This window comes from Stomoxys calcitrans, chromosome 2 (assembly GCF_963082655.1).
Source record: "Stomoxys calcitrans chromosome 2, idStoCalc2.1, whole genome shotgun sequence".
In the NCBI taxonomy this organism is placed as follows: domain Eukaryota; kingdom Metazoa; phylum Arthropoda; class Insecta; order Diptera; family Muscidae; genus Stomoxys; species Stomoxys calcitrans.
In genome coordinates, this window is record NC_081553.1 from 119,631,867 (window position 1) to 119,645,757 (window position 13,891).

At 34.5% G+C, this 13,891-nt stretch overlaps 1 protein-coding gene across 5 annotated transcripts in view; it reads right to left on the minus strand.

Annotated features, from left to right (window-relative positions):
• LOC106088205 (homeotic protein ultrabithorax) overlaps positions 1–13,891 on the minus strand; it is a 260,446-nt gene that overhangs the window by 154,338 nt on the left and 92,217 nt on the right. For 4 of the 5 annotated variants that reach the window (XM_013253613.2, XM_013253612.2, XM_013253616.2 and 1 more), the window contains one exon: positions 10,582–10,632. The exons of the other annotated variant lie outside the window; for it this stretch is intronic. In XM_013253613.2, the coding sequence (XP_013109067.1) occupies positions 10,582–10,632 (51 nt within the window). The remainder of the gene's footprint in view (positions 1–10,581; positions 10,633–13,891) is intronic. 5 annotated transcript variants of the gene reach the window in all.

The window sequence follows — 13,891 nt, forward strand, 5'->3', positions numbered from 1 at the left end:
CACTAACTATGAGCTTGGACTAAAAGGACCTTTTCTCTTTCTGTCTTTTCGACCTTTGCCGCAAAATTGTTTTGGTGTGTTAGTATGAGCTAAGGTTTCTGTGCGTATACGTCGTAGACACAATTCGGAGGTTGGTATGTGTGTGTGTATGTATATAGGTTCCTATGGCATATTTACTTTTTGGCGTGCCATAAATTATTTGTGCTGGCGTTTCGTTTTTGTCTACTCCACACCAAAAATCAGAACGATTTTGTATAACAGTTAATAAGATATATAAGGGGAAAATATGTGAAATGTGGGAAAAAAGTGGTTTTGGTGAAACTTTGTTTACGAAATTTTGAATCAGGAAAAGTGAAAGTCAAAAGTGAGTATAAATAAGAAGAATGCATTGAAAGAAGCCAAGACAATCCCATTATACCCTCCAGCATGGATTGCAAATATTAAGTTGCCTGTAAGATATCTTTTTGTGGGTTCAAATCAAAATGAAATACAGTTGAGCATCGATTATCCGTGATTCAGTTTAACGGAAACATTAGAAACTGTTAAAAAAATTTTCCTAAAATTTACGCACAGGGTAGGGTAGATGAAATCCGAAGGGGAGCGTACCTCCCCCGTTACTTTAATTCTTACAAAAGACATATTTCATAGACGGTTGCACCGATTTAAGCTAAATTATGTTTGAAATCTAATGGTAACTCAACCCGACTTTCGCGACCAACAGACACCGGTACTGATTAATATCCCTCTACTTATTATTGATTAATATCCACATTGGATTGGATTAATATCCACACAACCTCTTCTCAACCTAAGTTAACTCATAGTAACACAAAAATATGATGTTAAACAAAAATTAGAGGTCACGCAAACAGACAATATCAATGAAATTATTTTGGAGTGGTGTAGGAATATGATATACAAATTTTGCGCCAAGTGCCTAGAGACCAAACTACCCCAATTAAACATCTGGTCCGATCGAAACAATGGGGGTTTGCTTCACTAAATTTTGAATTAGAAAGAGTGGAAGACAAACATGAGTTAAAACAAGCAAACATGGATTGCGAATGAAAAGTTCCCTATATCTTTTTTTTTTTTTTTTGTAGAAAGAAGTCAGGCTGAATTTTCGATTTTCCTGATATTTTAAACAAGCAAAAACAAGCGTTAAACCATGGATTTCGAATGAAAAGTTCCCTCGATCTTGCTATTTTAGTAGAAAGAAGTCAGCGTTGAGACGATTTTCCTGAAATTTTCATACAGTGTAGTTTATCGGCTTGTTAAGAGAAAGGTACTCCAATTTTTGATATGAGAAGGGCAACCCTCTCCCTCTTGCCTAAATTTTTGCAAAACAAGTATATTTCGGAGATGGATGCAACAATAACTGTCTTTTGGAAAGAACAAAACCAGAACTAAAAAAAATGTGTAAAGCAACTTGGGGGAACTCCCCACCACCAAACCCATCCAAACGGGCATGCTGACCGATTAGCATAATATGGGCATCAAATGAAAGGATTTGGGGAGTAGAACAGGAATCTTATACAAAAGTGTTAAACAAAGTGTCTAGGGGCCAACCCATCCCCAATCGAACATTTAGGCCAATCGGAGCAGTATGGGACTCAAAAGGAAGTTCATGGACGTGAAGCACGAATCTGACATAAATTGTAAAAGGCAAAAAAAAAACTTTTAATAAGACTCCAATGAAGGGTCTTTGCGAGTATAATATAAAACCTAAATAAGTGGTAAATTTGGCGCAGGAAGATCCTGCGGGTCTTTTGTAAGCGTTGTGTTCGATATGGCATAATTTTGGATATTGATAACCAATACACTTAATATATTTAAGTATGTAATTATACTTATATACTCTGGTGACTACTATTGTACATTCAAAAGGCAATTTAAGGTTGTAGTGAAGCATTCAGATCCTACTAGTTCCCTTATAATATTAAAAACTTTACGAAAAAAGGCATTTCTAATTTTTTCTTACATGGATTGAGAAGGCCTATGCTTCCAAGCATTTGGACACACCCCTCTTCTTGTGACCAAAGCCTAGGATCATAGGATTATAACCTACACAACTACTATGGTGCAAGGTATTATAACTTTGTACATATGTTTGCAACGCTACCAAGCAAAGAGACCATCAGAAAACATTCTCGGTGGCGGTCACCCCCTCCTAATCTCCTCCTAATGTTGGCAACATTTGTGAGATACTATATCATGTAAAAAACTTCTCCCCAAAGAGGTGTCGCACTGCGGCACGTCGTTGGGACTCGGCTATACAAAGGAAGCCCCTTATCATTGAGCTAAAAACTTGAATCGGACAGTATTCATTGATATGTGAGAAGTTTGCCCTCTTCCTTAATGAAATGTTTATGGGCAAATTTGCATTTGCACAAAAATACCACGCATAAAATTTCAGTCAAATAATTGCGCCTCTTAAAGGCTTAAGAAGTCATATCGGGTGAATTGTTTATATGGGAGCAGCATGAAGTCATAAACCTATTTAAACCATACTTGTCATCAAAATAAAACACCTCATGCAAAATTTCAGCTAAATCGGTTGAGATTTGCGCCCTCTAGAGGCCAAACAAGTCAAGATCCGAAAACGGTTTATCAGGTTAGAAACCGATTTGGACCATTCTTGACACAGTTGTTGAAAGACAAAACAAAACACTTCAAGCTATATTCCAGCCAATTCGAATACGAACTGCGCCCCCTAGAGGATCAAGAAGCCATGATCCGTGATTGGTTTATATGGCAGCTATATCAAAACATCGAACGATGTGGCTCACTTACAATCCCAACCGATCCACACTTATAGGAATTATTTATTTAAAATTTCAAGCACCTAGCTTTACTAAATCGAAAGTTTGAAAGTGTTTTATGGACACACAGACGAATAGACGGACAGACATGGGTAAATCAATTTGGAATGTAGACGATCAAGAATATTTATACCTTGTTGGATCTCAGATCAATATTTCGATATGTTACAAATGGAATGACGAAACTTGTATACCCTCATCTAATGGTGGTGGGTATAAAAAGGCAAAGAGCTACAGCCAAAGATAAGAATACTGGTCGACTAAGAATCGCCCTCTGACTCGCTTTAGCCATCTATCAATCTTTTTGTCGTTCTTTCTGTCCATTTCTTGTTTAAATCAAGGTCCGACTTATACCTCGATTGTAATTTAACCTAATTTAAAACTCTATAGGTTTTCTATGAGGAATCTTTTCATCGAAAACTTTCATCTGGTAGAACTCTGTGACATGCTAAAAGTTTTCCCTTATTCCCCCTTTAAAATACTCGCTGACGATATATATGCATACTTTCGCTCCCTACTGTTATTCACTAAGTAGAAAAGTTTAAGCATTTATTTATTCATTCAAGCGTTGCTCTGTTCATTCATTTACACCAAAATTTCTCTATATATATACAAAGGTATGCTGGGGGTTTTAGTCTGAAAACTCCACAGGCAACCCATCAACTTCCCTCCCACACATTTGTTAAATTTTCACATAAGCATTTGGCCCGTTAAGATAGAGAGAGAAAGCCTGATGTATTTGTAGGTATGTGTGAATTGTTTTAGCAGAGAAAAGCCATAAATCAAATAAAATTTATACGCTTTCAGTTGCTGAATTTGCAAAAAATCCCGTTTATGTAAATCTTTGCAAATGCCCGAAAAAGTCCTTGCTCAAGCTTACACACTTGGTACGATACACCCACAGGAGCGGGCCACATTTATGCTCTGGCTTTGCCATCCCCCCTGTGGGGTTGGTTATATATATGCACATACTCTTACATACATATAAATGTGTGGGTATATAGGAAAAAGGCAGCATTGTTGAATGAATGAATGGTTCGTTAGTTGCTTGGGTAAATGGTTACAAATGCCTTTACTTCGACATTTTAGTAACTGGGTAATTGTGCTATTTCGTATGTATGCCGGTTGTACAAAGAAATGGCCAACAACAGAAAAATCAATAACAGGGCCGTTAAATGCTCCCTCAGCCCTCTCCCCCACTTTCGCTCCAAGTGAAACGAAACAAAAAGTTTCTCCACCAAATATAAAGGCTATAACAAATGATATATGGCGTTTTTCTTTCAGGGCCGTAAAGCAAAGAACTTTTCCCAAAAAGTAAAAAAAAAAACAAAATAAGGCAGAAGAAGAAGCAAAAAACCAAAACAAGAGAAAAAAAATTAAGTGATAACGGAGGTCATAATGATTTAAGGACACCATTTTAGTTTTGGGCCTTGGTGGAAGTGGCGAAAGTTTTCAAATGATTTTCTTGCCTTTAGCATTTGCACTTTAATTGGCACCTGGTGTTTGTCAGAGTGTGTTGTATGTCTGTGGTGTTTGGGCCACACAACTTTGGGCATACTTAAAAGGTATATAAAAGTGTTAATTGTAGTAGGCTTCATTTGTATGACTCTCGTGGTATGGTAGTAGTAGTTGTATGCAATGGTGGTGTGAGCATTAATTGCTTTGTTTCCTTTGAAATAATTTGGGTGTTCGTATCATGGTAGCTTTGAAACAAAAATACACCAATTTGCTAGGAAACTTTAAGCGAAGTCATTAACACCAAACAAAAATGGTAAAACAAGGATTTAGAGAGGAGAGAGCAAAAAAAGAAAAATAAACACTTTTAGCAATATAACATTAAATTGATATCATTTGCATTTATTTTTCTTACAATGGAAGGCTCTTCTCAGAAACTCTCTCTCCAACCATCTGGACCAACCAACACTTAACAAATTGCCTAGCTTACTGCTTTTACACTTAAAACTTAACAAAACCCTACTAGGAAACAACCCCTTAAAATCATGTGGATTTTTTTTCGTTTTGTTTTTGCTCAAATACAAGCCATAAATTGATTAAATTTTATTGCTTAAATTGTTATGGGCCACCATCCCAAATCAATAACTTAGGAGCAGACAGTTACAAGGGCAGACAGATAGACATACGCAGCGACACACACACACATATGATATAGCCAACTGCTTTTCATCTTTCAGGGTTTTGGTTTCTCTCTAGATTCGATTTAAAAGAAAAATTATTAATTTTCTAATGGATCTTAAAAGCCAAAAAGGAACCCTGAAAGCTGGTAAGGACTTTCAAGTATGTGTCAATGATAGGTTAGGTGTTTTATTTGCTCTGTATATTGAATATGGGCTGTTTTCCTCTTTTTTTGTGGTTGAAAATGTAAATGTGCATTTTATAAACGTTTGCTAAGCAATTTCTTTACCAAACAAACGGAAGATTTAATAAAATCTTTTGGCTTTCTTTTGTTGTAGGCGACGGCGAGAGAGAGAGAGAAGGGGAAGTATGTCTTTTTGGGGGAGATTTTATGTTTTGTCTAATAATTTATGAATTTACTAATAGATGCCGGTTTCCAGGATATGCTTTGTTGGTAGTGTGGCATTTATTGTCATTGGTAATAAGTATAAAATCATCATAAATTTCCGAGAAACCATGAAAAACGAAAGCAACAGCAATAATACCAAGAATGTTTTATTTATTAACATTATTTCTGGCTAAAGACAGTTTTATTTCTTCTGCATGGTTTAAGTGTCAGTGTGTGTATTGGGGATTTTTGATTTATGGGGGGAAATATTTGCTGAATGAATTTGAAAATATTGACAAAATATTAAATTATATGAAATAGTAGTTGAGCTGAGGTGCTTCGCTATATGATAAAATGGATTTTCAATATGGTATTGTTCTTTAGATATTTCGAAGCTGTTGTTCAGAGGTGCAAACTTTTAAACACCAGGGGTGCTTCTCTCATATCCGCATTATTTTATTTGCTAATCATATTTTGTGTCTACTTTGCAAGTCTTATCATAAAGGTACTATATAGGATAAGAAAACATTGCAAATTTTGTCCATGAACATTCCACTGAGGAACAGGGATAAACTTCTCACATATCAATGAGTGGAGTCCGATTCAAATTTTAACTCAATAATAATGGGCCTCCTTTTTATAGCCGAGTCCGCACGGCATGCTACAGTGCGATATCTCTTTGGAGAGAAGTTTTACATGGCATAGTACCTCACAAATCAACCACCGCTAAAAATTTTTTTTGATGGTCTCGCTAGGATACGAACCCAGTCGTTCAGCGTCATAGGAAGGAGCTTTTAAAAACTAGGAAGGAGCTTTTAAAAACCTTCTCCAACGGGCATTGGGGGACAGAATGGACTCTTGTTTCCATTTTTTATGATTCTGCTGATTAAACTACAAATATGCAAAATAAACTTTTTGATACACCCATTGTAAATGAAGGAACGACATGGTTTCATTTTGTAATCCCTTAAATCAAATGGTTAGAGCATCTCATGTGAATGATTCCACATGCGATTTGTTTATGATTGATAATCACAAAAAAAGAAAACAAAAATTACAATTTCGAAAATCATGTGCGAATGCTTTCCGGCGGAAATATGAAACAATTTTCTTGAGAATTTATGACTTGTTTACACAGAGCAATTTCACTGTAATTACAGTCATTAAACAGCAACACATCTAAAGTTTGTTTTTTCATAAAAAATGTCTTGATGAATATGAAGATGTGATTTATTCCTGGCCACTAAGTAAAAGAGGAGAAATAGTAATTAGGTGGAGGTAGATGCATAAGGCAAATGGGTAAAAGTAACAATGTTTCATAGAAACGACAGAAGTTTGTAGGAATAGATATAAGGCTAATTTTTCTTAGAAATTTAATATCGTAAAGCAGTGGTGAGCAAGTATAGACATATGCGCGTGCACAAGAACATAACGCCACCCAGCAAACATTTTTGATCGCCAAACAATCTTCCAAGAATCTTCTAGATAAGGGTTACGTTTGCGGACGAGCTCGTCTAATAGTCGTAGACGTTTCCCCAGTCGTGAGGAGTTGTGTCCTGAAGACAAATCTTCAGGAAGAGTGTACCGCGAATCTTCCACATAAGTTACCTAAGAGTAAGTCGGAACAGACTTGGAAGATCTTAGAATCGTGTGGAAGAGCAACAAGTGAGTATTTTGGAAGATTTATTAAATACTCTTCTGGAAGAGTTTCGCATTACTCTCCGGGACGAGTAACAAAGAAGTGTTTTGGTATATTTATTAAATATGGTTCTAAAAGAGTTCCGCGTTGTTCGATTGGAAGATCTAAAATTTGTTATTTATCAAAAACTTAACAACCGTCATATAAAACAAGTGAGTATTCTGTTTGGTGTTGTGGAAGATGGCCACTCAAAACAAAACTTGGAATAACATAATTCAATACAAGTCCCAAACGCACCAGGCATGAAGATAAAAACAATAGCGAAAAGTTAACTCAGGTGAATTATAAACAAATCTTCTGGGCAATTATAATGCAAAGGGTTGCGCCATAATCATCGCGAAGAGTTGCTAGAACTTACGCACACTCAATGGATTTTCCAATGATAACTTAAAAGAGATTATAACGCAATGGGTTGTTTGAGAATCGCCGCGAATGGTTGCTAAAACTTTCGCACATGCAATGGATTGTCCAATGATAACCCAGCAGATTGTTTCGCGACTCATACGGACCATTATAACGCAATGGGTTGTAAGAAAATCGTGGCGACAAGTTGCTAAAACATCCGCACATGCAATAGATTACCCAATGACATCGTAGAAGAGTGTTTCGGAAGAACAATTGCTTAAAAATCTTCCGAAATATTATTTTTTGTTTTTCATCGCGCTGAAATCCAGCACAGCGAGTTATGTTCAGCCCTTCGACGTGTGTGTCGAGTATGGTTTAGATCGGACTATTTTTGTGTATAGCCCCCATATAGACCGATCTCCTATGTGAAGGTCTTCTACCCATATATAATGAATTTATTCCTCGATTTTGCGGAAATTAATAAGAGTGAGTTATGTGAAAACTCTACACATGCGTCCAGATCGGACCATATTTCGATATAGCTAGCTGCTATAGGTTCAGAATCGGACATGTTTAAATGAAATGTTTCTTTGTATATACTCGAAGCGGTGGGTATCTAAAGTTCGGCCCGCCCGAACCTAATGCCTGAAATTCGAACCAGTGACCCAAATATGGGAAAGATCGGATTGTATTCAAATTTCAGCGAAATCGGATAAAAAATAAAGCTTTTACAGGCTTCAGACCCTTTATCGGCAGATCGCTCTGTATGGAAGCTATATCTAAATATTTTCCGATACAAACCATATTTGGGATGGATGTTGAGAGGTTTAAAACTGCGCACAATTCCGAATTTCAGCGAAATCGGATAAAAAACAAAGCTTTTATGGCCTTCATACCCTTTATCTTCAGATCGGTCTATATGGCAGCTATATCTAAATATGGACCTTAAACTACTCACTACTTACTGTTTAATTCCGAATTTCAGCAAAATCGGATGAAAAATAAAGTTTTTATGGGCATTAGACCCTTTATCGGAAAATCGGTCTATATCGCAGCTATATCCAAATATGATCCGATTTGGCCTGTTGAAGAACTTCAACAGCGTTTATCAAAAAGGCGTATCTGTGCCAAATTTCAGCTCAATATTACAACACACTGATTACAACAGACGTACAGATGGACAGACACACGGATATCGTTAAATCATCTTAGAATTTTACGACGATCCGAAATATATACACTTTGTAGGGTAGAAAATTGATTTTTCGATGTGTTGCAAACGGAATGACTAAATGAATATACCTTCTATCCTACGGTGGTGGGTACAAAAACAATTCTTTATTTATGGATTTCGAAAAAAGAAACTGCCAGTTCAACAGACTATGGTAGACATACCGCCTATCATTGATGAACTCGTTTCTAGGATGGAAAATCAGTCATCATTGCCGTTGAACCAAATGTACCCCCTGACTAGCCACAAAAACACTTTCTTATGTCATTCTTCTGGTCAATTAGAAAGGTTTACTCAAATTTGAGCCCATTAGCGTTAAGATTAAAAATTGTGCATACAATTTTTCAAAAATTTGCAAAATTTCAAAAATTTATCTATTATAAAACGTTCATAACAAAATGTTTTCTAATAAATACTATAATAAAAATAATCATACTTTTTATTATTTTTGTTTTTAGATTAAACATTTTATCTATATATTATTTTTAATATATTATTGTATATTTATTGATTTATTGTTCATTAAGAATTTTATACATGTATTCTTTTTACATCACATCACATATTAGCTAATAATTCCTCTATTCTTATCTAGACAATTTTTTCTCAATCTCTAGTCTCTTTGAATTGCATTAAATCATGATTTTATGATTTACTATTATTATTTTCTTTTTTTAGATTTAATAGTTTTTTTGCATATTATTTTTAATATATTGTTGTATATTTATTGATTTATTGTTCATTAAGACTTTAATATATATGTATTCAAATAACATTACATATATTCGTATTATAAAATATATTAGCTAATAATTCCTCTCTTCTTATCTGGGTAATTTTTTCTCAATCTCTTGCCTCTTTGAATTGCATTAAATCATAGTGTTATGATTTACAATGTGTGAACACACATTTTGAATGGTTTGATATAATTGTGTATTGCAATTTAACATTTCTATAGCACTTTTGTGTTTGTTAATTGTGTAATTTATGTTATTTAATTTATCTTTAGCCTCAACTAACCTAACCAACAACGAAGAGTATTTTTTTTTATATGTAAAAGCAAACTCAGCAGCATGCGTGTTTAGAGAAAATTTTAACACTCTTTTTTTATATATGTATGGAGGCACAGAAATACTAAAGAAAATATTAAATACACACTTTGTTAGGGATTTATGAATGATGATTGTTTCTTTTTTGTTTTGAGTTGCGTGTTTGTGAAACATAAATGTATGGTTTTTCGCTTAATTAAAATATCTTTTAACAAAATGGGAAGGGAAAGGTTTTTCATTATTTTTTGTAGGATATTTTAAGGATTTCTCCATGACATTAAGGAAACATGCACATGCATATGCCATAAGGTTTTAAATATTTTTTTTTCTATTTTTCTAAAATACAAAAATTTTCTATTTTCAATATCTTTAATTGTAAGAAAGAAAACATCTAACACAACAACAACATTCATTTCATTTTCATTCTTTTTACCTCCTTTGATTTTGTTTTGTTTCTTTTTTTCCCCCAAAATCCAAGGGTCTGACTTTGTTTTTGCTAGGCTTGACTCTTTCACCTTATGTCTGAGACTTGATTGTTGTAATAAATTATGCAAAAAAAATTATAAAAAAAAATTTTATACAAAAAGCAAAAATTTTTAAGACATTTTCTAAATGTCCAGGACCAATAGAGGATGAACGAAAAATCAAAAAAGCGTTTCTTTTCTTTTGGAGAAGACAAGTATCAAAAACAAATTTCTTTGGCTTGTCTGTTGTGTATAAGGGGGAAAGTGAGGGGCTAAGGTCTGATTTGTGTAAGAAAAATATGACTTGCAACTTATTCCAAACTTTGGCTTAAGGACAAAAATATATGTGTATATCGAAAACCAAAAGTCTTTTGAAAAATAAATTATACAAAAATCAAAAATATATAAAAATTATAAATAAATAAAAAAAAACAAAAATTTGTTACTTACCTAGCCAATCTGGTAGCAAAGAGCCCGCAAGAGATTCTGAGTATCTCTTACCTGAAAACAAAAGAGAAGTGTACAAAAATTAATCAGAATATTAAACCGATTTAAAAATTAAATAACATAAACAATAAAAGATAACATAAGAAACATTACACCATATCTATAAACCTGTTTAAGTAATTTCTCAATACCTTCAGCACTTAATCTTCTTTAATAAAAACGCTACAACTATTTGTTTTAAAATGCAATCTGAAAAATGTGTTAGTAAGCCATTATCTTTTCCACGTTTCTTCTCTATTACCAAAAAAAGTTATCCCACCTTTCCTTTCCTTTCTATCTCATCTTATCCTTCTCCCTACTTGAATTCCTTTTTTCATGGTAGTGAATGTTTGATTGTGTAAAATTTGGAAGTATTGTACTTACTGGGATCAATTATCGAGCTGTGTTTATCGTTCAGTCCATTTGTATTGCCGTGAGATTGTCCATGTTTGCCTGTAATAAGAATACAGGTCTGATCTATCAGATGTTTTTTTGATTAAAAACATAGCAACCCTACGAGTTTACTAAATAAACTCAATTTTTTACAAAACAAAAAAAAAAACCATAAGAACAGAGCTAATAAACACATGCGGTGCAAGAAATTAAAAAAAAAAAAACACATTATTAAAAAATTCTAATAAACAAAAATCGTTCAAACTATTTTTAAATTTAAACAAAAACCTTTGAAAAGATAAAACGGACAACGGCCTTTAAAAATGAACCCAAAAACTCAAAGCAAACAAAGTAATATTGAATTCTTATGTCACTTCTAACTTCTACCAAACAATGTTAGTTTTTATTACTGTCAGTGATAAGTTCTGCCATGTTCCTTTTTAAACTATTTCCCTTAAATTATTCCTTTCCCTCATACGTCTATGTATGTGCATTATAAGTCAATTAGTTTATCTTGCAGATTTAAACTTTGAATCAAGCAGCAGGTGCTGATGAATTGCTTAGGTAATGTTTAATTACTATTGCTGAACTCAAACGATGGAAATGGTGTAATGTTTTAAGCATACGTGTATATAAATAAATTAATTGTAATATAAATAATAAATCATAATATTTAAAACCAAAATTAACATAAAAAATAAAGTTACAGATTATGGCAATCCAAAAATTAAAAAAAAAATTATATATAAAAAATAATTGTAAAATAATTAATAAATCATAATATATTAAATAACGCTTAAAAGCAAAATTAACATAAAAAATAAATTTAAAGGTTATGACAATCTAAAAATTAAAAAAAGATTAACAAACAAAATCAAAAACAAAACAAAAATTGTTTTGGAAATATCAGAATTGAAATAATGCCAAATTGAATCACTTGAATCGGTCAGCATTCACAGATATGCAAGAAGACTGCCGCTGTTCCTTAAGGGGACGTTTTTAGACGAATTTGGAAATAGCTAATTTAAGGTTCACTAGTATTTATGTGCTGTTTAGCTTTTAGCTATAAATTTCAAATTTTGCCCAGAATTATTCCACTAAGGAACAGGGGCAAGCAGGAGCTTTTAGTTAGACTCTTTATTTTCCCATGAATATTTGAGATAAAATTCCAATTAAAAAAGTTGTTGATTAATATCTCAATCGTACTCTTCTCTCAAAGACCATTCATTTGAGTCAGGTATATTAAGGGGACTTTTTTAAGGGTGGGACGACTCCCAGATACTTAAGGACGAATTATAATATCATATCATATATCATATTATATTTGATGCCCATATTGTCCCAATCGGTAAACATGTCCTTTTGGGTGGGGCGTTTTCCTTAGTTTCCTGACTCTAATTTTTCAAAAAATTCATGAGTTTTTGTAAATGAAATATGGCGAACGTTTTAATACCCCCTTTCTGATATCAAAAACAAATACCCTATTTTTTAACGGAGGGCTGAGGTTAGCATGTCCGCATATGACGCTGAACGCCTGGGTTCGAACCCTGGCGAGACCATCAAGAAAAATGTTCAGCGGTGGTTTTTTCCTCCTAATGCTGGCAACATTTGTGAGGTACTATGCCATATAAAATCTTCTCTTCAAAGAGATGTCGCACTGCGGCACGCCGTTCGGACTAGGCTATAAAAAGAAGGATCCTTATTTGAGTGGACTGTGGTCGAAACAACACTCCAATTTCAGCCAAATCGAATAACAATTGCGCCCTCTTGAGGCTCAAGTAGTCCAATGGAGAGGTCGGTTTATAAGGCAGCTATATAATAATTAAAACAAAACGCCCATGCAGAACTTCAGGCAAATCGGAAAAACTTACAACCTCTAGGGGAAGTTGTCTAATCTGAAAATCAGTTTATATGACAGCTATACATATATTAGGACTTTTGGGCAGACAAATCGGATAAGAATTTCGATCTCTATAGGCTCAAAAAGTCAAATCGGATGAACGATATATATGGGAACTCTCTCAACATGAACCGGTTTGGCCTATTTACAATCCCAACAGAACTACACTAATAGAAAGTACTTGTGCAACATTTCCAGCGTCTAGCATTACTCGTTCGAAAGTTGTGTGCTGTCGACAGACAGACAGGCGGACGGAAATGGCTAAACCGACCTAGAATGCGAAGACGATCATCCTATGGTTCACAAGAATGAGGGGAGCTTCCAATTAGTGAGAATATTGGGGATTGAGTGATCGCTTGATGATGTGTGGTTGTTGAGGTGAGAGATGAAAGTAAATTACTTCACTATTGGATATCCCTATGTGGTTTATCGACTGTATTTTAGCGGGAGTTTTTATTAATTATTCCTCGGCCGGACAGTTCGAATCTGGGTTACCCACTGCCACGATTCTGAAAACATTTTCGATCAATTAACTCAGTTGATACTTGAATTATTTTGGAGAAATCACAGGGGTTTCGATTAAGGCTTCGGAGGGCTTAAGAAATCATATCAAGAGATCGCAAAGATGTTCAATCAAATCGAATGAAAATAGCGGTGTATAGAACCTGTTGGTACCAAATTCAGAGTTCAGTTTATGTAGGGGAGGCTACTATGGCGCAGATGATATCATGACCGCCTATGACGCCGAACGTCAGGGTTCAAATTCCGGCGTGAACATCAATAACATTTTCAGCGGTGGTTATCCCCTTTACTAATGCTGGCTGCATTTGTAAGGTATCCCGCCAAGTTAAAACTACTCTACCATGTGGAGTCGCTATGCCGCACGCTGTTCGGACTCGACATAAAAAAGGAGGCCCCTTATCATTGAGCTTAGACTTAAATCGAACTCCACTTATTGATATGAGAGAAGTATTCCCTGTT